General features: G+C 42.9%; 1 protein-coding gene across 1 annotated transcript in view; it reads left to right on the forward strand.

The window, feature by feature from the left end:
• The first annotated feature begins 1,755 nt into the window (after positions 1–1,755).
• TMEM241 (transmembrane protein 241) overlaps positions 1,756–24,970 on the forward strand; it is a 108,783-nt gene continuing 85,568 nt past the window's right edge. The window contains 7 exon segments of the mRNA XM_043507990.1: positions 1,756–1,964; positions 7,814–7,849; positions 7,851–7,861; positions 11,220–11,297; positions 16,032–16,113; positions 21,436–21,513; positions 23,576–23,601. Of these exon segments, the coding sequence (XP_043363925.1) occupies positions 1,893–1,964; positions 7,814–7,849; positions 7,851–7,861; positions 11,220–11,297; positions 16,032–16,113; positions 21,436–21,513; positions 23,576–23,601 (383 nt within the window). The 5' untranslated portion in view covers positions 1,756–1,892.

The raw sequence follows: 24,970 nt of genomic DNA on the forward strand, positions 1-24,970 counted from the left end.
AAGGTCCTGACTGAAGGAAAGTCAGCCATGGCTGGGAAGAGGGAAGACTGGTGGGAGAAACCAGTCTTGAACAAAGACTGTACCTTGCTAGATTAAATTTTAGACTTTTAGATGCATGTTTTCACTTTTGCTTGTAACTATCTCTGCTTTTATTTCTTTTACTTGGCATCACTTAACCTATGTCCTATTGTTAATAAATTTGTGTTAATTTTTACTATAAACCAACTCATAGTGGTTAAAGGGAAGGATGTATTTACCTCCAGTTAAGGTAATAATCTGTGATGTACTTTCATCTCTTTAAAGGAACAAATAAACCTTATTATTTCACTGAATTGTCCAGGAGTGGGCTGGATATTGTAGAGTACATGTTTTTGGGAAATATTTGGACTGGAAGCGTGTTGGCATCACCTTGCAGATTGTAACCAAGACTGGTGAAAGTCAGTATGGGGCTGTGGGGCTGTAGACAGGCTTCTGGGTCAGAGCTGCTGAACCCCAACCCCAGTGATAGGTGCCTAAGACATCTAACTCCAGGAAATGGGTTCCCATTTGTGGATCACTGAGCGAAGATAGGCATCTTACTGCAGGCTGGATTTAGGTACCTATATCTGAGAGAGGGACAGGGCTTAGTATTGGCTTCTCCCATTGGCTAGCTTAGGCAGCTCTTTAACTAGTGTGCTGGGTTTTGTGGATAGCATTATATGGCATCTATCTTTCCCCATTCATTGTATAGGGAGGTTAGATCCCTAAAGCAGCTGTTGTGAATTGCAGTGTTATCTCTGTGATTTCTAGGAGTCTAAAAGTTAGGTGTTGTGACACTGAGCATTGCAATGCCTAAGTCCTTTTGTAGATCCAGGCCCATGAGTCCAATCAATGGTGCAGGGCTCAGAGGGAGCTGTTAAAACTTCTAAAGCTACCTAACATAGCTTTTCTATAAGTAAAAACATCATTTCTTTAAAGTCTGATGTCTTAGATTCTTTCAGGGCTAGAAGTGAGTGCTGCATACCACATTTTGAACATGGGAATCTTCCTTTCACAGTGGGATCGTACTCCCATTTCAGGCCCGTCAGGGCCATTACATACAGAACTCCAACACTTTTTCTCTCTAGAAAAGCTGTCACTGGGCTATGACTGAATTTTGCCCACACGGGGCCTTAGATGGGATGATTATTTTGGGAAATCCCATATTTTTGGGATGAAAAGAAGGAATCATTCTGCGGCAGGATTTTTTTTTAAAAAAAGCAGCTGTTTGAACTTCTCAGATGTTTGGAATGTCAGAATACAGCCACATGGCCACCAACTAGCATGATTTAAAGGTGTGAAAGGATGGTTAGAGGGTCTCCAGTTGTGCTATGTAAACTTGATTGAACTAATCTGATTTAAAAAAAACAACAACACTGTATGTCATTATGTAGACAAGTGTGTGAACTTTTCTATAATTTTTGAACCGCTACAGAATTCTAGAGCAGGGATGTAATTCCCAAAAGGTGGTTTGGGATGGTTTCCCCAAAAACAACCTATGGAAAGGTTATCATTCGCTATTAAAGTCTGTAGGCATTTATTTTCCACAATCAGCTGGAGTGTGGGAGAATCGTGAGTGTGAGAACCACACAAGTGCAAGAAGCGTGTGGGCGGATGGTGGTGGGGAGAGTGAGCATATCTGTGTGTCTCGTCTCCTGAATGTGTTTCCTCTGGCAAGAGGGAGCATCGCCCCTTTAAGAAGGCAGTTCCTCAGGAGGTTGTTCTTGTGCCTATTGGAGCAATCCTAGAGCAACGTGTCTCTGTCATGGCAGCCACTCCAGGTGGCAGTTTCCTGAGCACTGTCTCCAGTTGATCACAGCAGGAGGAACCAGTGCCTCATCTTCCTCACCCGGACGGGGGAAATGCTGTGACAGATGTATTTAAAGAGACCTGCAGCTGGTCTGTCCTTCTGTCTCTTCTATTTGGCTTCTTATTTCACCAACAAGGTGAGGACGAGGGAGCTGTAAGTTGGCTTGGATTGATTGATTGATTGATTGCCTGAGCATTCCTTTTTTAATTCACCTCCCTGGATCTTCTCCCAGATCTGACAGCAGGAAGGCGAACTGCATTTCTTTCTCCTCTCAGCATCTTTCCTTCTCTGCTGAAAGAGGAGGAGCTGCTATTTCACTTTCAGTTTCTCTTGAGAATTGAGAGACTCCAGCTGCTCATCGTCAGCTGCATACAAAACTCCTTTCTCCTTGCAAATAGTCCTTGTGCACAGACAGAGGAATCGGGAAGGGGTCCTGTATTGTTGAGACTTCCAGCCCCTATATTTGAGGGAGACATCCAATAGAAACCCCATATTAAAAGGATGCCTCTCTGTGGCTGTATCTCCTTTTAAAAGAACAGCCCAGCGGCAAGAAGCCATCAAATAGAACAATTCCTTCACGCCTTATACCCAACCTCTGTCCCGCCCCCGGAAAGGAGAGAGGGGGAAAATTAGGTCGAAGGAAAATCTGGAAAAGCTGAAAGTGATAGGAGGCATTAGGGGCTATTTGTAAATACACAGATTACAAAGTTAGTGTAAGGCAGAGAACAAAGCCTTGGACAAATGAGTGAAGTGTGGCTCTGTGTGGGAAAGGGGCTGGGAAGAATTAAACAAGTATGTATTACAGTTATGATTACTGTACAGTACTTTCACTTAAGTGTGACTGCCATTTTATATTTCTTCTCACTTTTTAAAAACTTCTTTGGAAGCTTGAAATTGAAACATAAGGCTTCATTATCTTTCCACCTATTCCAGTGTAAAGCAGCAGTAACTGCACAGAAGTAAGTGGAATTATAGGTGTGTACATTAGATTAGAACCAGGCTCCTGGTTTCTTAATGTAATCCTTAAACATTATTATTGTTCTAGTTTTGTTCATGAGTGCTGTTTTGCTGACACTTCCGCCCCCCCCCCACAATAAGAAGAATTGAAATGTTTAATATCCTCTCAACAAAAAAATTTTTTTTTTTAATTCCAGTAAATCTAATTTTGGGCCTCTCACATCTGAGAGTATCCTTTCAATACAATGTAAGGCTTGTAAGTATAGCAACTGTTAACTTACAATGGCAGACAAACACTGACAGCAGTAAAAAAAAAAAAAAAAAGCACAAAACTGAGAATTATACTTATTAGTAAAAGTTCTCCAGTCCTTCCAAAATTAGGGCTGCAACATAAATGAAATCCCAGCTTCTCAGCTAAAGCTCTAATGGGTTTCTATTTGCTGTTGTGGGGATATGATTGTCCATGATTTCACGCACATCCGAGCCTCATTCACCTGGCTCCATTTTCAAAGATGTGAAAACAAGCAACATTTTCAAGATATGTAAATTCCAATATCCTGCCTACTTACAAGAGCGAAGGGAGGGCCTCTTTGCAATCCAAACAAAAAATACTAGCTACAGAGCTAGTAGTTCTATTGCTTTGACAGTGTTAGTTTAATATTCTTGTAAGGCCATTATTAGCTGCCTGGCAAACATAGAAAGCGGAGGTGGTAAAGACCTGATATATCACGTAGTCCTTACACTTTCCAGCATAGGATTAAGTGTATACCAGAAGGCACAGTAGCCACCATTAGAAATAGAATGGTAGTTTAGTAGTTGCAACATTCACTAGGGAATACTGCAAACACCAAAGTACCTTATCCAAGACAAAACTGCCAAAGTTTTAAAGGGTGATCATGGTAGCTAAGCAAAGCTTAATATTCATTATAGCCTCATTAAACTGTAAGATCAGGGCAAAAATCTACTTTCCACTGTACTCTCTCATTGATGTCATTAGAAGTTCCATGAAGAAATAGAAGGAAAAATATGCCAGAGTGCACACTGTGGATGAGAATTTTTATGGCCTAAACTTATTCCAGAATTGTTTTATTTGTTCGCTAAGTACCTGAGTTTGTATATTATGTAGTTTTAATTCCACATTCTGAGTTTCACAGGTTTATTTTGAATTCCTGTAGCCCAGGGTTGATGGCATCAGTAAGTCTGTGATTCTGCTGTCAATGAGAATGGTGAAAATTAGTAGTAATTTCACTGAAGCCAGTGGAATTCTAGTGGTAAAACTGACACGAGTGAGATCAGAATCAGTCCCAGAGTTTGCATTTTGATTGTCCCATAACTGTGGGGAAACTATGGCAGCCTCTTCTTCTTTTCTCTGCCAGAGGGTGCCTCTGTGGCACTGGTGCAGATACTTTGCAAGAAGAGACACCTTTTGTTTGTACAACAAAGGTGTGTGGAACTTCTTGGGAGAGATGAAGAAATGTAGTTTTTCATAAGGACCCAATGTAAAATCATCCCCTTCCCCCCTGCAGCTTCTGAGTTTGTCCCACACACATTCTATTAAGAATGTCAAGGAGGGTTGACATAGCAGGCAGGAACTGAAAGGGGCTAATACAGCAGCTGTGTTGTATCTAAATGGTGTTGGGCTGCAGAAAGTGCTTGGGTAAATATATTTTAGATAAGATAAACAAACCTCCCTCACACACCTAAAAATTGTTTATGGATTTAATGCAGGAAAGTTAAAAGATAATCAGAATAAGGCATTTACATTTGTCCCAGGCACTGTATGAACAAGAGCAAAGAAGAAAGACACTTGTGCTTTAAACCAAGACATATATCAACTCTGAAGAGTACCCGTAAAATGCCACTTTCTTACTCAGACCTCCTTCCAGTGTGTACTGAAGTAATTTCTTTAGTAACAAAATATAGGTGCCAATTCCTGCAAGAGGTTCACAACCTCTAGGCCCATTAAAGGCAATGGGTATTGAGTTTTGCTCGGCTCCTTCCAAGATTATGCCAATAGGTTTTTTGCTACTCTTTACTCCTGAAGGCATTACAGAGCAACTATTGTTAAGACTGCAAGCTGGATTCTTTTTTGGCTCATGCATCAATAGGTTTGTTAGTTAAATTTCATCCGCAGGGCTAAATTCTACTTTCATGTACACCTGTACGATCTAATTGTTGCAATTATTCACATACTCATCTGAAAAATGTGTAGCAGGCATATTTATTCACATCACAATTAAAAAATTAGCTTGGCGTATACATTTAGTTTCACTGCGAGGCAAGCTACATAAAGACACATCTGAAACCTTCAATGCCCAATATTAGAATACATACTGGTCAGGTGGATAGAAAGTGTAATGGACTGGGTGGTCAAATAGATTTTCACTTCTCTAAATTCTACAGTTCTACTTGTAATTTTTATTTATAAGAATCATGAGTATATATGTGAAATGAGGGTATCTTTTGCATACATATGTTGGTTAAGTTTGGAGCCTGTGGTTTCAACCAAAGACACACATCTTTGGACTCTATATTATTAAAATGTCAGTAACAAGTCTGCATTACATTATGCCCAATAATGATATAGCTAGGAAACCCAACCTGGATTGACTGAGATAGATGAGATTAACTGGGCCCACTCACATGCTTATAACCCTGTTAATGTCAGTGAGGCTCTAAGTGAGAGGTGGGCAAACTATGGCCCAAGGGCTGAATTTGGCCCCTCGGGGCTTTGGATCCGGCGCCGCGCCGCTCTGGGAAGCAGCCACACCACGTCCCTGCAGCCTGTGGGGGTGGGGCACCAGAGGGCTCTGCACGCTGCTCTTGCCTGTGGGTACCTCCCCCAAATGGTATGGTAAACCCAGGAATGGGTTACCATGGCCAATGGGAGCTTCGGGAGAGTTACCCACAGGTGAGAGAAACGCGTGGAGCTCTCTGCGCCCCACCCTCAGGGACCACACAGGGCCATGGTGCCGGCCGCTTTCGGCCCTGGCCGTGGCACGGTGCTGGGGCAGGGAGCCTGCCTTGGCCCCAGTGCGTGCCACTGCCACCCAGAGCTGCTCTAGGTAAGCGGTGCCAGGCTGGAGCCTGAACCCCTCCTGCACCCCGCACCCCAACCCCCTGCCCGGAGCCCCCTCCTGCACCCGGCACCCCTCCTGCACTCCAACCCCCTGCCCGGAGCCCCCTCCTGCACCTGGCACCCCTCCTGCACTCCAACTCCCTGCCCTGAGCCCCCTGCCACATCCTACACTCTTCTACACCACAGCCCCCTGCCCTGAGCCCCTTCCTGCACTCCAACTCCCTGCCCGGAGCCCCCTTCTGCACCCCTCCTGCACTCCAATTTCCTGCCCAGAGCCCCCTCCTGCACCCCGCACCCCACCTGCACCCCAACACCCTGCCCTGAGCCCCCTCCAGCACCCCGCACCCCTCCAGCACCTCAACCCCCTGACCTGAGGTCCCTCCTGAACTCCACACCCCTCCTGCACCCTAAACCCTTCTGTGAGCCTCCTCATGCACTCCGCACCCTCCTCTGCCCCAACCCCTTGCCCTGAGCCCCTTCCTGCACACCACACCCCCTCCGACACCCCACACTCCAACCCTGTGCCCCAGCCCTGCAAGCAATTTCCCCACCCAGATGTGGCCCTCAGGCCAAAAAGTTTGCCCACCCCTGCTCTAAGTGGTAACTTGTAAAAGAGCATGGCTGGAGTCCTAGCCCAGAGCCAAAAATTAGTCCATATGATTCCACTGCAAGCCCCAAAATGATCATTAGGATTCAGCTAAATTAAGGTTCAATGCTAAGGCTTACCAGCACTAGATTTAATCAAGAGTTTTATTTAAATCATCCCCAAGAGTTCTTGCTATTCTCACCATTCCAGGGGACATAAGGACCACTCACAGTCCCTGAACAGTCTAGGATCAGGGTCTGTCACCCTCCATGCTGTTCAGTGCTGAGCCCTGTAAGCAGAATCTTCTTAGCTTGTTGTCTAAGCAAAGTATGATCCTTACAGGGAGTAAATATCTCTGCTAGCTCTCAGAGCCTTACTTCTTAATAATATGGTCCACTTGCCTGCACCTCCCTTTAGCACAGACAGTTTGTATTATCCCTTTTGGGGGCTGGCCAGCAGCTGGCCCACAATTTGTATAGTGGGGGTGCTGAGAGTTGTTGAACCAAACTAAATCCTGTACATAATGGAAACCACTTCAGGCCAGGGGGTGCGGCAGCACCCCTAGTTCCAGCATCTTTGGGTGTGGCAGGTATTTTTCCTTCCTTCTGAGAAAGTTTAACTCCTTCTCCCTTTTACTGGGGATGATGTTTATAAAACCTGGTCATAGCAAGTACTCGGTGGTGCATAGGCATAAGTGAGGGTAGATTTTAGCTCCTTATTTGCAGGATCACCCTAGGATCCACAACCCACACATACTGATCTGCTAAAACATTCTAAAGAAACAATATTAATGCTTCTTCTGTAGCATGTTACATTTCCAAAGCACTTTCCAAACACTAGTTAATATTACATGCAAATAAGCTAAACTAACCGCACTGAGATTGCGAAGTGCACCGCTCATCGTCAGGAAATGGCAAAGTTAACATGCCCATTCAACCTTACCTCTGCCCCAGGGTGGGCATGCAGTATGATACAGTTTTAATTATATGTCACATTTTTTTTTTTCCCTCCAGCTCTTGCCTCATGTGCAGTGTGGAAGGTGCTCAGTGAATGTGACAGCTGTCCAATATTTATATTTCTCTCCATTGTTCCAATGTGCAGCCCTCAGCCTTATTTACTTTAATGCCATGTAACTCCTGCACTGAATGAGGCAGGGTACAGCACGGATCTGAATGGTTCAGGGTTCTGAAATGCTAAGAACAGTTCTGCACTGGGGATGTGTGTCTATTGCACTGATTTTAGAATTCCTTGCTCGTTGCTTTTTTCTTAGAAGTTTCTTGTACTCCATTACTTTCGTGAATGTCTGTTAATGTTATAACACCATGGATGTGTAATGTTCATTAACTTGGTATTTGTTTTCCAGTATGTCCTGTCTGTCCTGAAATTCACCTACCCTACCCCTTTTTCAAGGGTAAGTACCATTTGAAAAACACATTTGTTTGAAATATGACTCTAATCAGTAAATGTCTAGCTGTTCCATGCTGAAGCTAACTTTTAGCATCTCCTGTCATTACAGGCTTTTCTTGTCTAGAAAACATACTCCATGGAGCCCTAGTAAAGTGTTTGTTAACTTGTCTATGTTATTATTGTCATCCTGGTAAAGTATCTGTTTACAAGGTCAACAGCCTTTCCATCAATTCTAGTTTTCATGGTGGCCTGATATTTTAACCTAGGAAAATAGCAATTATAAGATTCCCACACCATTTTAAGAAGTACTGTTTTTTGGCTTATGTGCATACGTGATTCATTTAATTTCTTCCAATATGCTAACAATTAAAGACTAATCTGTATCTAGGCTAATACAATACAAGGACACTTTATTTTCAAGGTCAGCCCATTTCTTAATTGTAATTCTGTACAGTATTACAAATCACAACTTTATGCAGTGACTCTGACAAGCCTTTTGTTTTGGCCAAGTTAGCTGTATTTACTACCACTGCTGTCATCAATAAAAATATAAAAGACATTGAGTGAAATCCTCATCCATTGATGTTAATGGAGGTCAGGATTTCACCATCATTTTTGTTCTCTTGGCATATGTGACCTGCCAATAGTGTTTATGCAGAGTGGATATTTTCAAGTCCTGGACCATTACCTAACTTTTTCTGTCTTCCCCCCCCCCCCCCTTGCCTGCTTTGTGGCCCCTTGACTGTGATGAACCCCTGCGAATCTCCATTTTCTTTGCGGCCTGGGAGGTCTATTAATCCAAAAAAGAGTTATGACATCTTTTTTTCAGGAGTGTGTTCTATTGTCATGTGTGTACAAATTACTTTATATTACTGTTTAACCAAGAGGCCTGGTCATGGACCAGGACCCCACTGTACTAGGCACTATATAACAAACACAACACACACACCACACACACCACACACACACACACACACACACACACACATATAAAATACTTCATATTTTCTGGGATGAAGAGTGTGTGACGGGAGTATGTAGAAGACAAATATGGTAAGTCCTCATTAAAAGTCAGCATTCACTAGCAGTTACCACACTGTGCCTTCTGAGTTGCTGCCGTTATTCCTTTCCTGAGTACATGGAAATAAGGGCTATCTTGGTGTAGTAATGGTTGGTAAATACTGACTGTTAAAAGACCTTTGCATGTTATCGCCTTAGATTTTGGAGTAAGTGAGCAGGGGAGAAAAGTTATTCCTCACCATCTAACTCTGCCAAAGGTCTGTGTCATTGCTTGTGTTCTCTGTCTAATGTAGGGTTCTCTCCTGCTGAGGACCTTCAACTCTCATTGATTCAACAGGAGTGGTGGGTGCTCTGTACCTTGTAGGATTATCTTCAGTACCAGAGGTGCGTTTGCTCTCTGGGACTTCATCCTGCACCATTAATGTTAATGGGAGTTTTGACTTGAATGGGAGCAGGATAAAGCCCCTGATGAACATCCGGCTTACCCAGCTTTTACATTATTGTATGCCCCTCATCTAAACAAGGTAAAGTGAACTGTTGTAGCTGCACTGATTGTTCTTAACGTTCCCTATGGGCAGTAATCTATCTGCTTTCCACCAGCATCAGGCTGTAGAGCAGTGGTGGGCAACCTACGGCCCGCGGGCCACACATGGCCCATCAGGGTAATCCACTGGCAGGCCGCCAGACAGTTTGTTTGTTTGCTGTAGAGTGAATTGCATGTGACGGTGTCTTTCTTTGCTTTTTTTGCAACACACCGCTTAACAATGAAAGGACTACAGGCAAACAAACCTTTGTGCCTAACAGTTACACAGGTTACAATGGTTTCACATTACAGCACAGTACACTAAACATTTCCTGAATATAAAGCAAAATGTATTCAACCCCGCACCCCCCCAAAAAATCTCTGCTAAACCAAAGGAAATGTGGAACATAAAACTAGCACTGAGTATACAGATTTTCTTTTTATAGTTTAAAATAAATTCCTTCACAGTCTTTTCATGACTTCACATGCTGTTTCTCTGGTAGGATAGAGAAGGCTCTTCTGATAGGGTAGAGTGTTATTAGTTATTGTGAAATACCAATATAGTGGCAGATCCAGGAGGTTTTGGATTTGAACAAAAAACTAGCCAGTTATGAAGAAGCTCTCTCTAGAAACTACATATTAAAGAGTGCGGTGTGCAGTCTATGTATTTGTTGTTTGATTGTTATTGACAGTATGCTTGGCACTATATAGAAAAAAGTACAGTTTGTGCCGTAGGGAGTTTACAATCCAGGCCTAGTGTGAGCTACCATGAATAGTCATGTTCGAGTTGATATGTGAAGTCAGTGGGACTACACATGGTATCCCTGGTGCTCATTGCCAGGAATGATCCAAATGAAGCCAGTTGTTGAAGTCTTAGATCGAATAGCGTTTATAGGATTTAAACTTAAACAGATGGACAGAAAGAACCCCAAAACCAAAACAACCCTCCCCCCAACAACATGCGGAAAACGAAGACGAAGTTCAATCCCCAGATATTGTTTATTTAACTGTTTTCTTTTCCCTTCTCCTTCATAATATAATGGAATAGAAAGTTAGCATTTGGATATGATTAGCATGCATAGTGCTTATCAGACAATAAACTGACATATCCCTGCCTACAATCTACTTGAACCCAGAGCAAGAGACCGTAAATAAAGGGTGTGGGGAGAGTATATGGAAGGACCAAAGTTATAATACAAGAGCAGCAAGGGTGCTAATTTTTAATGTGGTCAGTTTCTCCTTATAAATATATTTGAATACAATTAGATTTGGGGCAGTAGCCAGAGTGATGGGATGGGGTGGAGAGATTGAAGGCTAATGAAAAGAAAGGTTTTAAAAGAAAGAGCGGGGCTGCATGCTGTACAGCAGTGGTGGGGCAACCTGCGGCCTATCATGGTAATCCACTGGTGTACCGTCAGACAGTTTGTTTATATTTTCACGGCTGCCCGCAGCTCCCAGTGGCTGTGGTTCACCATTCCCAGCCAATGGGAGCTGCGAGAAGCGGCATGGGCAGTAGGGATGTGCTGGCCGCTGCTTCCCGCTGCTCTCATTGGCCAGGAATGGCGAATCGCGGCCACTGGGAGCTGCAGGTGGCTGTGAAAATGTAAACAAACTGTCTGGCAATACGCCAGTGGATTACCCTGCCAGGCCGCAGGTTGCCCACCACTGCTGTACAGGCTCAGGGTTGACATTCCAAGGCTAGGAGGCACTACAAGAAAAGATGCCAAGCCACATATCGGGGAAACCTAACTTCACTATGGAAAATATGGTTTGTGATATTTAAAAAAACCACCAGAGTGACTGTTCTGTGTTGTTTCAGGTGGCAGACATTAGTTGGTGGATTTCTGCTCCACATCTCATGGAAGCTGGGCTGGGTGGAGATCAGTTGCAGTTCCAGGTACAGTGAACTCTGCAATACTTATTAATTTATTTTTGTGTTGGACTATGACACAGTTAGGTTTGCTGCAGAGGAAAGTATTGAGCTGCCACGTAGGAGCACATGGAAAGTGAACACATTTCAGAGTATAAATGTACAGTTTTCAGGCAGATCAACTCCACTTAGCAAACGCATGAGATATAACCCATGGGTGATGTGGAGGTTCAATTTTCCACGAAGAGTAAGTAGGAAAAGATGGTAGCATCACAGATTACTTGCCTTACATATTTTTGGTTGTAATTAAAAAGAGACATCTATTTTATTTGATAAAGGAGTGAAATGTTCATGGTGATACTAGTTGATAGGTTTTTCAGATAGCGCACTTTTATGTTGAGAACCAAACAATTTGAATAGGGCATTGTACCTTTGGACTTCATAATTTTGAATGGAATCCTTTCGTTTGCAAGTAATGGGCCGAATTTTGCTTTTACTTGTGCCCAAGTAACAAGACTGATTTCAGAGAGGTTGCAGGGACATAGATGGTAACAGAATTTGTCTCAATATGTTTTTATAAGCAATTTGGCTAAGTGGGAATATTTTGGGCCACAACTCTCATTGACATTGACAGGATCAGGCCCTTCGGGGAACAGCCTTGTTTTGCTGGTGGTAGTTGGTAACTACAGTTATTAACAAACTTTTATTCGATATGCATTATTTTTCTTTACCCTTAATATATTCTGGAAATCCAAAAGAGATGCAGGCATAAGTTACATCCTGTCAATTATTTTTTTAAGTAGGCCTCATTTGGAAATGATTTTTTTTCTGATGAAAACAAAATCAAAATTTTGTCACATTTTTTCTTTGAGTTTTTATGGGTTGTTGAAAAATTTAAAGCCATACCCAAAACTAAACTGAAATTTTTTTTGTTTCTAATGTTTGTTTCTTTCAGTGAAAACCCTGAAAAAGGTTGAAGAAAATTTTAGATGAAAACTTTGGATTTTGTTGAAGAGCCATTTTATTAAAAAAAAAAAAAAAATTTGATGGAAAAATTTTGACCAGCTTTTTTGTATGTTTTGGAAACAACACCTTACATCCACTAGATGTCAGTCAGATATAGGGAACTAAATGAGACTAACAACCCCTGAGAGATTAACAGTTGAGAGAATTTCTCCATAGTTTTATGGAGCAGGCATTCTCTAACTATTAGTTAATGACTAAATTAAATAACTAGGCATAGCCAATGCTTTGGACTCATTCTTCAAAGCACTGTAATTATATTCCAGTCTTTGTATGAAGTCTCATATTTTGCTGTACCTGTAGCTAGGTACCGCAATTGGTGTAAGACATTTAGGTCCAAATTTTCAGAAATGCTCTTTAATTCTGGATGGCTTTAATTTTTGAGTGCCCATCTTTAGATAGCTAAGCTTGGTTTTCGGAGGTGCCAAGTGTCCACATCTCCAAGTCATGCTTCTGGGAGCTGTGTTCAACACCTCTGAAAAACCAGGCGCATCAAGTAAGGCACCCAAACTTAAAGGGTGCTTTTGAAAAATGTAGCCCCATTAGCTTTGCACTGGAATATCCCTTTCTCCTGCATGTACTTCTGATACTGAACCCAAGAAATATCTTTTATAAAAGCTAAAACGCAGCAGATACTGAGATATATAATGCATGTGGCTTACAGCAAGATTTCTTTAGCATTTTGGACACCACAGTTTATCTCCCCCCAACTCCCAAGGCCACCACAGTCACCATTCTCCTAGCTGCAAAAAGGCTGGATTTGTAACTCTGTATGGAACTTGGGTCAGCAAGAAGGGCTCTGAAGAGAGTTGGAGATGTTCTGAGCCTTAGGGGCTATGTATAATATCTCCATAGTTACTCTGAGTAAGACTGTGATTCATATTGCATTCACTCAAAGAGAAATGCAGAGCTCTAAGGGTCTGATTCAAAGCCCACTGTAGTTAATGAGTCTTTCCACTGTTTTCCATGGGCTTTGGATCACATCCTAACAGCCAGGCAGCTGCCTTTTCCTTTCCTTTCTTTGTTACAGCAGTTTACTTTCCTGTATGCATGTCACTGCATTCTGCTGTAAGTCATGTTAGTACAAGTGACTCAGGCCATGTCTACATTACAGAATTATGTTGACCTAACTTATGTTGGCATTCAGTCACCGCAGTTATTAAATCGCTTGTGTGTGGGTGAACACTTGGCTCCTTGTATTGGTGGTGTGCATCCACACCAGGAGCAGTTGTATCGATTGTATTGTCAGCGTGTGGCATTGTGGGGCGGCTCCTGAAAGCCAGTAACAGTCAACATAAGCAACACAGTATCTATACTGACACTGCATCGACCTAAATGCATCGACCATGTGACCTTACGCCACTTAGAGAGCTGGTGTTACTAAATTGGTGTAGAGAGGCACTTACATCGGCAGGACCAAATTTAAGTGAAGATACTTCCACAGATAACTTGATGCAAGGCAGCTTATGTCAATTTAACCTTGTAGCATAAACAAGGCCTCAGTGTAACCCAGCCAGCTGCCTCCCATGTGCCTTCTCTTGGCCTATGGTTGCACTTCAGGCAGCCGTCTTCAGTTTCCCTTCTTGGACTATTCAAAGAAACTTTACTTGAGGCTTTTTCTTGGTCAAACATACCCATCCTTAGGGACTGGGCTTATTAATATAAAATAAACTGTAAATAAAACCAAACCTTCCCCCCCACCCCAAAAAAAACCCCCAAAGTCCATTCATAAGTCCACACAACTCCCGGTTTCTCTTTCTCCTCTGAGGCCTCCCTGTCTGACAAGCTTTGCATTCACTTCCCTGCTTGGTCATGGTGTCTCCCATGCTTCCATGCCTGAAGCACTTTCTGCAGACTTTGCCACAGCTTCTTGATGTTTTCCCCCTTCACTGTACCTTCCTGCACTTTTTATACTGGAATCCCTGATTCCTCTCAGGTGGAGCTTATCCTGTAATCAGGGTTGGCTTAGCCCCAGGCTCTCCAGCCCACCTAGCTACCCTGAACCTGACTATTGGACTGTCCTGTATATAGGAGTGCTTATTGTTGGTGAAACATTACATCAGATATCCAGGCATTCTTTTCCAACCCTGAAATTCCCTCTTGGCAGCATAAAACTCTACTGTTACATCCTGGGAACTGCTTTTGAAATTCTTTTTGAAATGCTTTTGAAATGCATTTTGTGATTGCATTGGAGATATAAACATTTCTGGAATTCCTGAAACTTCACATGGTGATCAGGGTTTTTTTATTTTTATGTTCCAAATGGGAATCCAGTACTCAAGTTGCGGGGTTTTATTTTCCCAGAGTTCTCCATTCCAATGGCATAGATTGCTTTAGGTAGGCATCTGATGTGAACTCATTGGTCATAAGGTACAGTAGGTTCAGATCCTGATTCAGGCAAAATTCCGGTTGAAGTCAATAGCGTTAAAAGGTGCATTATTCCTATCAAAGTGATCATAACTACCCAATAAACAAGAAAGCCTGGGGATTTCTGTGTCTGTGACTTTTAGATCTCCTGGGTTTTTAGTCAAGTGTCTTCAAAAGCATATATGAAAAGAAATGTGCAGAAGGAAATGAAACATGTTTGTTTTTCTTCCATTGTATTTGCATAAATCTTTGCACATATATCCTCATTTCAGCTCATTTTAATTTCACATTTTTCAATGGAGGTTTGTTTTGTTTTGTTTTTTGCATCATGTGACTGCACTTTTTGGCTCTTGTCCACAGTTCATGAACACGATGTAAACCAGGGGCTTGTGTTGTAGTATTCAATTTACTTTGGAAGAACTAGGATTCTACACTTTAAAAAAATAAATATTCTGGAGTAACTTCATGATCTGTTAGGCCTGATCCAAAGCCAGCTGAAATCAATGGAAAAACCCATTTACTTCAATTAACTTTGAATCAGGCCCTTAGTTGCTCCCCCTTTATCCCCTTATTCAGGAGTTGATATCACTCACACTGAAGTTAACCACTTGCTTGGTGCTCCCCTACTTTCTGAGACTTGCAGAAGAAAACAAATTTTGAAGATTCTTCATAAAAGTGAAACTTCAGCCCACAGCACAAAACATAACTAACAACAATTAGTTCAAGCTGGAATGACTTCATTCGCCCATATTAGTTGTTAAACTTCCTCTAGGAGTTTGGCTTAATCAAAGGTATGTCATTCTGAAAATTCAAGAAGCAAATCCCACAGGGGCTAAGTGACCTGTAGGAGGAGTATGTTTGCAGACCTAGCTGAGGAATAAACATGTACATCCTGTGTGTGTGTATATGTATTTATATATGTGTGTGTGTGTGTGTGTGTGTGTGTGTGTATATATATATATAATATATATAAAAATCACACAGACCATTTTATACCTTCAGCTGTCAATTCTTCCAACTTCTTTTGAGCATCAGCGATGCCAATTAAAATGAAAATTTCTGTCTGTTAAAATCAATACGAACAATTGTTAATTGAAGTTAAACAAGTATTCTGGGGAGATATATATTGGGGAGCACAACTGCTGCTTCTGTAAAAGGGAAATTTGGGGTTAGGTGGGTTAACTTTTTCTTTTCTGTCCTGGAGCATTCCTAAGTAAGTCGGGGGTGGGAACGTGGGGGCAAAACATTGAATTATATATGTACTGCTTTGCGTGAGAAAACCTTTTTACATTGTCCACCATAAACTACCGCTGCTAATGGCCATTTGTAAAAGGAATGTGGTAAATAATGGTATTTTTCATTCTTTTTAAGGTCTGAAGTACTGACATGGCTCCCGGCTTCAGTGCTTTTTGTGGGCATTATCTATGCAGGTTCCAGGGCATTATCTAGATTGGTAAGAAACACACCAATGGAAATGAATAACCAAATTCTCTATACTTCATGCGTAAAGAAAATATTCTACAAGCAAGGACTTCTGTGCTGTTTTACTAACACTACTAGAGATTAGAGTCTTGATCCTGCAAGGTGTGGAGCACCACTGAGATGTACCTCGCACTCTGAACTCCCACTGACTTCAGTGACAGATGAGAGGACTCGGCACCTCCCAGGAACGCTTAGCATCTTGCAGAATAGAGCCTCGCCAATCTGCCTTATTATGCAAACAGAAGTTGCTGGAGGAGTTACTAACTCTGGTTTTTTTTAATTGTTTTCCTCTATTGCAAATGAGATGCACAATGAGATCAGTGGAAAAGGCTTGTGTCCCTTTTTACAGGATATTTTTGACATGTTATGGGGTTTGAAAAAATAAATTGCAAATTTTCTATTTGGGAAGAGATTAAGGGATTGAATGGATTCATAAAGTCATTTAAACCATAATAGGCCAGTGAAGATCTAGGTGAGGTCAAGTATGCTTTAAGTAATATTTAATGTCATTTGTTTAAATTGCCTTTAGTATTTTTGGTTCTCGAAAATTCTGTGACCTTATTTAAAAAAAACCATTGCAGTATTTTATAGGAATTGTCCAGTATGTATGATCAGATGCTGTGCAAACTTCCCTATGAGTTTTGTCAATACATCCCAGTCCAGACCTAGACAACACTCTTCAACTCCACGGCCAGATCATACACACCCACGTTAAAACCCACAGCAGGGATGGGGAGGGAAATCTCCATAAAGATCTGCTTTCAGTGATACACCTCAACTTCATCTTGTTGGGTGGGGAGGGTGAAGGGCAGAGCCCCTCACTGCTACGGAAAAAGCTGTGGAGCCCAATCTCATCCCCTGTGGCTTACAGTGGATGTTCAGGAAACTGGGGCCATTTGCCTGCAGATTGAATCTCACCCCTGGTCACCTACAATGGTGCTTCTCTGCTCCCCATTAGAGCAGATCCATTTAGAAGTCATAGAATCATAGAATATCGGGTTGAAGGGACCACCAGAAGGTCATCTAGTCCACCCCCTGCTCAAAGCAGGACCAAGTCCCAGTTAAATCATCCCAGCCAGGGCTTTGTCAAGCCTGACCTTAAAACCTCTAAGGAGGAGATTCGAACCACCTCCCTAGGTACGCATTCCAGTGTTTCCACCACCCTCTTAGTGAAAAAGTTTTTCCTAATATCCAATCTAAACTCCCCCATTGCAACTGAGACCATTACTCCTCGTTCTGTCAGCTGCTACCATTGAGAACAGGCTAGAGCCATCCTCTTTGAAACCCCCTTTCAGGTAGTTGAAAGCAGCTATCAAATCCCCCCTCATTCTTCTCTTCTGCAGACTAAACAATCCCAGCTCCCTCAGCCTCTCCTCATAAGTCATGTGCTCTAGACCCCTAATCATTTTTGTTGCCCTTCGTTGTACTCTTTCCAAATTTATCCACATCCTTCCTGTAGTGTGGGGCCCAAAACTGGACACAGTACTCCAGATGAGGCCTCACCAGTGTCGAATAGAGGGGAACGATCACGTCCCTCGATCTGCTCGCTATGCCCCTACTTATACATCCCAAAATGCCATTCCCTTCTTGGCAACAAGGGCACACTGCTGACTCATATCCAGCTTCTCGTCCACTGTCACCCCTAGGTCCTTTTCCGCAGAACTGCTGCCGAGCCATTCGGTCCCTAGTCTGTAGCGGTGCATTGGATTCTTCCATCCTAAGTGCAGGACCCTGCACTTATCCTACAGAACCTCATTAATTTCTTTTGGCCCAATCCTCCAATTTGTCTAGGTCCTTCTGTATCCTATCCCTCCCCTCCAGCGTATCTACCACTCCTCCCAGTTTAGTATCATCCGCAAATTTGCTGAGAGTGCAATCCCACACCATCCTCCAGATCATTTATGAAGATATTGAACAAAACGGGCCCCAGGACCGACCCCTGGGGCACTCCACTTGACCAACCGGCTGCCAACTAGACATGTAGCCATTGATCACTACCCGTTGAGCCCGACAATCTAGCCAGCTTTCTACCCACCTTATAGTGCATCATCCAGCCCATATTCTTAACTTGCTGACAAGAATGCTGTGGGAGACCGTGTCAAAGCTTTGCTAAAGTCAAGAAACAATACATCCACTGCTTTCCCTTCATCCACAGAACCAGTAATCTCATCATAAAAGGCGATTAGATTAGTCAGGCATGACTTCCCTTGGTGAATCCATGCTGACTGTTTCCTGATCACTTTCCTCTCCTCTAAGTGCTTCAGGATTGATTCTTTGAGGACCTGCTCCATGATTTTTCCAGGGACGAGGTGAGGCTGGACCGGCCTGTAGTTCCCAGGATCCTCCTTCTTCCCTTTTTTAAAAGAGGGGCACTACATAGCCTTTTTCCAGTCATCCGGGACTTCCCCCGTTCGCCACGAGTTTTCAAAGATAATGGCCAAGGGCTCTGCATCACAGCCGCCAATTCCTTCAGCACTCTCGGATGCAATTCGTCGGCCCATGGACTGTGCACGTCCAGCTTTTTCGAAATAGTCCCTAACCACCTCTATCTCTACAGAGGGCTGGCCACTCTTCCCATTTGTGTTGCCCAGCACAGCAGTCTGGGAGCTGACCTTGTTAGTGAAAACAGAGGCAAAAAAGCATTGAGTACATTAGCTTTTTCCACATCCTCTGTCACTATCTGCCTCCCTCATTCAGTAAGGGGGCCCACACTTTCTTGGCTTTCTTCTTGTTGCCAACATACCTGAAGAAACCCTTCTTGTTACTCTTGACATCTCTGCTAGCTTGCAGCTCCAGGTGCTATTTGGCCCTCCTGATATCTTTCCTACATGCCCGAGCAATATTTTTATACTCTTCCCTGGTCATATGTTCCAACCTTCCACTTCTTGTAAGCAAGCATTGTGGCTTCCCCTGGCTGTGACTAACCACAGATCCTTCAGGAAAGGGTTAAAAGGAAACAATAATGCATCCCTAGGCTTCAGCTGTATTGTCTTCTCTGCCTGTATTCCATAGGAATGGAGGAGGTACAGAGTAGTCCTACCCAGTCAGATCCTTGGTTCACCTGCTCTCCCTTGGTTTACCCAGTTTCCACCTCCTCCCTACTGCCTGGATACATGGACATCCAGGAAAGAGGGGAATGTCTTTTGTGGGGAGAGGAAGGGTTGAGCCCACTTCTGTGCAGGAGGGCAGAGATCCACACAATGAAGTTCCCGTCCATGCACAGGTCTTAGTGGTCCATGTCCTAACCTTTCTTGAACTGAAGCTGCCAGTCATACTCGGTTTTGTGATGTGCACAAATGGGGATTTAAGGGCCAATCCTGCAAACACTTAGGCACATGAGAAAGTTACTCATGTGAATAGTCCCATTGGGTTCATGGACCCTAACTGGTGTGTAGGCTCATGTATTTGAATGAATTTCACTCCTGAATGCATGCTTCAATGTCCACTATAGGCATATAATACAGATGTAAGGAAAATTGATTTAACAGTTCACTGGAGTTGGGCCTGCTCTCATCAGCAGTATCTTGGCTCTTGGATCCAATGGTTACCGCCCAAGTAGAAATTAAATAAAATTAATTTCCACACCAAGGGCCCAATCCTGCCAACACTTATGAGTGAACAACTTACACACACAATTATTTATTGTATTGGGCTCTCTATTCTTCTTTGTGCATGTCACAAAAAACACTATCTGCCTCTCTGCTCAGGAAAGGTCTGGATTGGAAGAGGAATTGCTTGCATCTGGACTGAGATGCATTGACAGAATTATGTGGGGAAGTTTGCACAGAATCCAATCGCACTGGCTGGTCCCAGCCAGTAAACCTTCCGTTCATGAGAACTAAAGCCACTCATACATTTTAAAAAAATATTCACATCAAAGACAATAAACATATGGAGACGGTTAACTGAGCTGGGCAATTGGAGCAATGTTGGCTCTAAAACACATTTCTTTGACTCTAGAAGGAGCCAATAGCACACCCAAAAGTAGTAATTGGCTCCACAAAAGGAGAATGTAAATTCTGGTGTCAACTTTCTTTGGATATCATTATTTCTAGAGTTTCCTATTGTGTCTAGCTCAAGAGTCTTAGATAGATGTGTCTCATTTTACTTTCTCATTGGCATCAGAAGTCCAAGTCCAGCTGTGGGGTCAGGACTTGTTGTAGGTTTTTCAGTACCAATGAAAGAGCAGCTGACAAGTTGCCTGTCTAGATGTGCTTTTGTTGCTTGTTTTTTTTTTCCATTTTCTTGCTAATTTAAAGGTGTCTAAAGTAATCATTGTGTAAATGTGTTCATTGCACCATCTGAATTGTCATTATAGCTAGGAATGTTTTAATAGGGACAATTTGTCCAGCTATATGGAAAAGAAGAACAAAACACAGAAAAATGGGTTTGAGGCTTCTTTGCAAAGTAAAATCTAAGATGCATTTGGTGTGTACACTATTTATCATCCAAGTGGATCTCAAGCCCTTTACAAACATGATTAATCTCTCCGAGTCTGTTTCCCCATCTGTGGATATTAATATTTACGTTTCTCATGGTGAGTATTATGAGAATTAAAATCAACGTTTTTCTGACATTGGGTTGCCTCATCTTTTGGCTGTCAATCTGAGACACCTCAGACCTGGTTTTCAAAAAGTGCTGAGCACCTGCAATCTAGTGACGTCACCTTGAGCCAGATTAATCACTATTGTTGTTGTCTATTTCTTGATTATTTTAATTGGAGTAGCAGCAAGAGGCCCCTCTGGGTCCTTTTGGTTGAAGGTAGAATTCCAGTACTGCTTGAGTACCCTGTTCTATACTGCTTCCCTAGTTCATGGCAATCCTCCATAAGAGAAACTGATAGTAAACCTGTAAAACCATGGCACCCACAATGCCTATGGCCAGGTCTACACTACTAACTGGATCAGCGGGTAGCGATTGATCTATCGGGTTGATCTATCGCGTCTAGTCTAGACGTGATAAATCGATCCCCAAGCGCTCTCCCGTTGACTCTTGTACTCCACTGCTGCGAGAGGCGCAAGCGGAGTCGACGGGGGAGTGGCAGTTGTCAACTCATCACTGTCAAGATGCCGCGGTAAATTGCTCTAAGTACGTCGACTTCAGTTACGCTATTCTCATAGATGAAGTTGCATATCTTAGATCCATCCTCCCCCCCAGTGTCGACCAGGCCTTAGTCTTAAGTAACACCCAAGTTTCTATATCAATAGACAGATACAGAAAAATGAATAAGAACAGCTTACTGTAGAGAGATAGCGTGCTAATTCTGAATGTCATTTTCCTCCTCCGGTGGCAGCCAATTCCTGTGTTCCTTACTGTCCACAATGCAGCAGAAGTTATAATCTGTGGATTCCAGAAGTTTGTGCAGAAAGAGGTAATCGATATATGAAAGGCCAGCTCCAGTAATGTAACTGCACTATAACAAGATGCTGTTTTTCTTTTAATACCTAAATTCAGGGATGAAAGTAAGTCTAGGGACTTACTGGTATGGGCTGGGCTGGGACCAGCTCTGGCCCCTGGAAGGGGCGGGGCCTTGGGCAGAAGGGTGTGGGCTGCGGGCGTCAGAGCCAGCCCCGGCCCACCCTGTACCGGCAAGTGCCTCCTTCCCCCTCCCCGGAGTAACAGCAGCAAGCCGGGGGCTCTGGTAGGGGTTTAAAGGGCCCTGGGCGGTAGCAGCGGCTAGAGCCCTGGACTCTTAAATCATCCCCGGAACCCCGGACACCACTTCCCCAGGGCTCTGGCAGCAGGGCTCTGGGGACAGGGCTCCAGCCACCACTACCACCCTGGGCCCTTTAAATCTCTGCCCCAGCCCGCCGCTGCTACCCCAGGGCTCCTGCAGCGGGCTCTGGCAGCAATTTAAAGGGCTGGGGGTTCCAGCCACTGCTGAGAGCCACAGGCCCTTTAAATTGCACCTGGGGAAGCCGATCCACCCAGTATGGCGCACCGGGGCGTACCGGCTTACTTTCACCTCTGCCTAAATTAGTCCTGCATGCTTTCCTGTCTGCATTGATTGCACTGCAGTTAGTCTCAGAGACAGCATTCACTGTCAGCAAATATCAAGCTATTGACCTTTTTCTTGGCTAGGGAAATACTTTGAATGTATATTGGCAATTTGATCTGTGTTTTTTAAGACTGGTTTGATCCTGATGACGTGTTCATTTTGAAAATGAAAATCTCATCTCCTTTATGCCAGATGTATGAACTTGATTATTTGACTTCAATGGCAGGAGAATTGGGCCCCTTAAATCTTGCAGGTACAGTGTGTATAGTGATGTGATAAATGATATGAGTCTCATGTGAACTATACACAGCTGGAATTGATTGCATCTGAACATGAAATTCAGGGGGGGAACAACACAGTCTTAGATGCTATGGGGTATGTTTGCCCTGCTTTTTAAAACCCATGTCTGTGAATCTCAGAACCCAGGTCTACAGACTCAGGCTCATAGGGCTCGCACTACAGAGTTAAAAACAGTTGTGTGGACATTCGGGTTTGGGCTGGAGTTGGGGCTCTGAAGTCCAGGAAGGGGGGTGGGCTTCAGAGACCAAGCCCCATCCTGAACCCACAATGTCTACACAATTTTTTTTTTTTTTAAGGCCATAACTACGAGCCCATGTCTGTAGACGCAGGCTCTGAGACTTGCTGTCGTGTTTTAAACACAGTGTAGATGTACCCCTTAGAGAGTGAAATTCCCATTCAAGTCAGGAGAAAGATTCCCATTTCCTTTAACAGGAGTGGGATCTGTCTCTTAAGATGTATTGGAGATCCTGCTTATTAGATATACCTGTGATTTGCTGTGTAGAGTGGCCCTGGCAAGCACTTCACACCACACGAAGCCTCCTCTAGTTTGAAAGGAATCTTCCATTAATTACATCTGTGGTGTGTGGAATAAAAGGCAAACAGCCAGCACTGGCTTCCACTAAAAAACTGAAGCTCAAAGACTGTACAAATGTCTAAAATTTGATCCACGTATGCCAAAGTTTGTGTGTATTGACATCTAGGATTTTGGATCACTCCAAGATAAAGGCCAGGTATGAAATTCATATCTAGTTTCAGGTTAAGATGACCAGTATGCTGAAAATTCAGTTCTGAGATTGGTTTATGCCAGTCTATAATCCTCATTCTACTGCAAAATAAGTGTCCCAGTCAAGCACAATGGCTGGTTTATTGTTGTTTGTCAGCGTCTGAACCAATTTATTTGCCAGTTGGGATGTTGTATAATGGCTTTAACTCTTTGTTTGTAGTCTCTTTTCCATCATATGTAGAATTTATTTTATTAAATTATTAGTTCTGAATTTTTTCTACGTATAGCAAATATTTAGAGTCACCAGAGAAAATGTTTGAAATCTACCTCCCATCTTAATGCAAAAAATGACTACTTTTTCAGTGATCAGTCGCTTTAAATCTTTTGAGCACATTTTCTTTTTTTATACAGCAGACCTCTCTCCTAAAAATCTGTAGGTAAGTTTTTTAAGCTACTCAGATGGGGTGAATTGCACTGGTTTTGGCTCTGGTTTCTATATTTGCTTCAGGTAATGGAACACCAAAACAATGTATAACTGAAGACACATTACTGTGGGCAGCAGTAGGTCCACATTGCAACATTTATGTAATTAAATTATCTTTATATATTTTCATTTTCTAAAAACAATTGTGTAAATAGATTTTTTTTTCTTTGTATAACATAAATGGCATTGCTGGAAGGCCAGTGATTATGACTGACAAACCATTACATGCACGTGATGGAGGCAAAAAATGTTTTTGGAGAGGAAACCTATTTCAAGTTTAAGCTTCCAAAGAATAATCATAAACAGCAAAAGAATGAAGCTTTAAAGTAGTTCAAGAATGGCCTTTCTGAAAATTGTAGAGCCCAATTCTGCCACCCTTTCTCATGCTAGGTGGAAGAATCTGGCCCTTTCTTTGTTTCCCCGATAAATTTAACCTCTGAAAAGGAGAGAGGGAGAATAACAAATAGAAAAGCCATTCATTCAGAAGACCAAGTGCTCCTTCCCTCCCACACAACCCCTTAGAGTGTGGATTAGCCACTTTATTTTGGAGCTGGAGAGTTCAGCTTCCCCCTTACCTCTAATCAGGGAAGTTTTGGTTTAACATTTATGCTGCTTAGAAGCAACATGTCCATTGATGTGTTAGAACTTTTTTCAATTTAGGTGTTTTTTCCCAGTGATCTTATTATACATGGGTTTTGATCACTGGATTATTTCCATCAAGCATGCCTGAGTTTTTTTTCTTGCCCCCCCCCCCACCCCCGTTTAAAAAAACAAAACAAACAACAACCAAAACACACCTCATAACCCTGGAAAACTAACTGCAAAACAATTGTTCATTATTGTTACTATTGATGGTTCTATTAGGGTACTATTAGGGTTCCTAACTTTTCACGGTGCATTGCAGAAATAAAGGTAGACATGAACTTTGGCCCAAAATGCTTACATTCTGAATTAGGTGAATTTAAAAAATGATGACAACAGATGAAGGAAGGGATACATAGGGAGGGATGAGGGTTACAACAATCAAAGAAAACAGGCTTAATTCTGCCCTGCGTCTGAGCTCTGCCTGGAGCAGGGGAGAAGGGTGCTGTCAAAGAGCATGTTATAGCTACCTGGTTCTGCAATTGACTCAACCCTGATGTGAGTAAGAGCAGCTTTAGGGACCTTACACTAGTGGAGGATTGGTATAGTAGAGCTTCTCTCCATTGCACCCTCAGTTCACCATGGCCCCAGTGTGCTCCCTATGCTAGGAGTGGGCTGGTGCAGGTGCAACCTCTGCTGGGTTTATGACAGCAGGGTACTCCCCTCAACAAGTGGAACTC

Source organism: Dermochelys coriacea, chromosome 2 (genome assembly GCF_009764565.3).
Source record: "Dermochelys coriacea isolate rDerCor1 chromosome 2, rDerCor1.pri.v4, whole genome shotgun sequence".
Taxonomy (NCBI): domain Eukaryota; kingdom Metazoa; phylum Chordata; order Testudines; family Dermochelyidae; genus Dermochelys; species Dermochelys coriacea.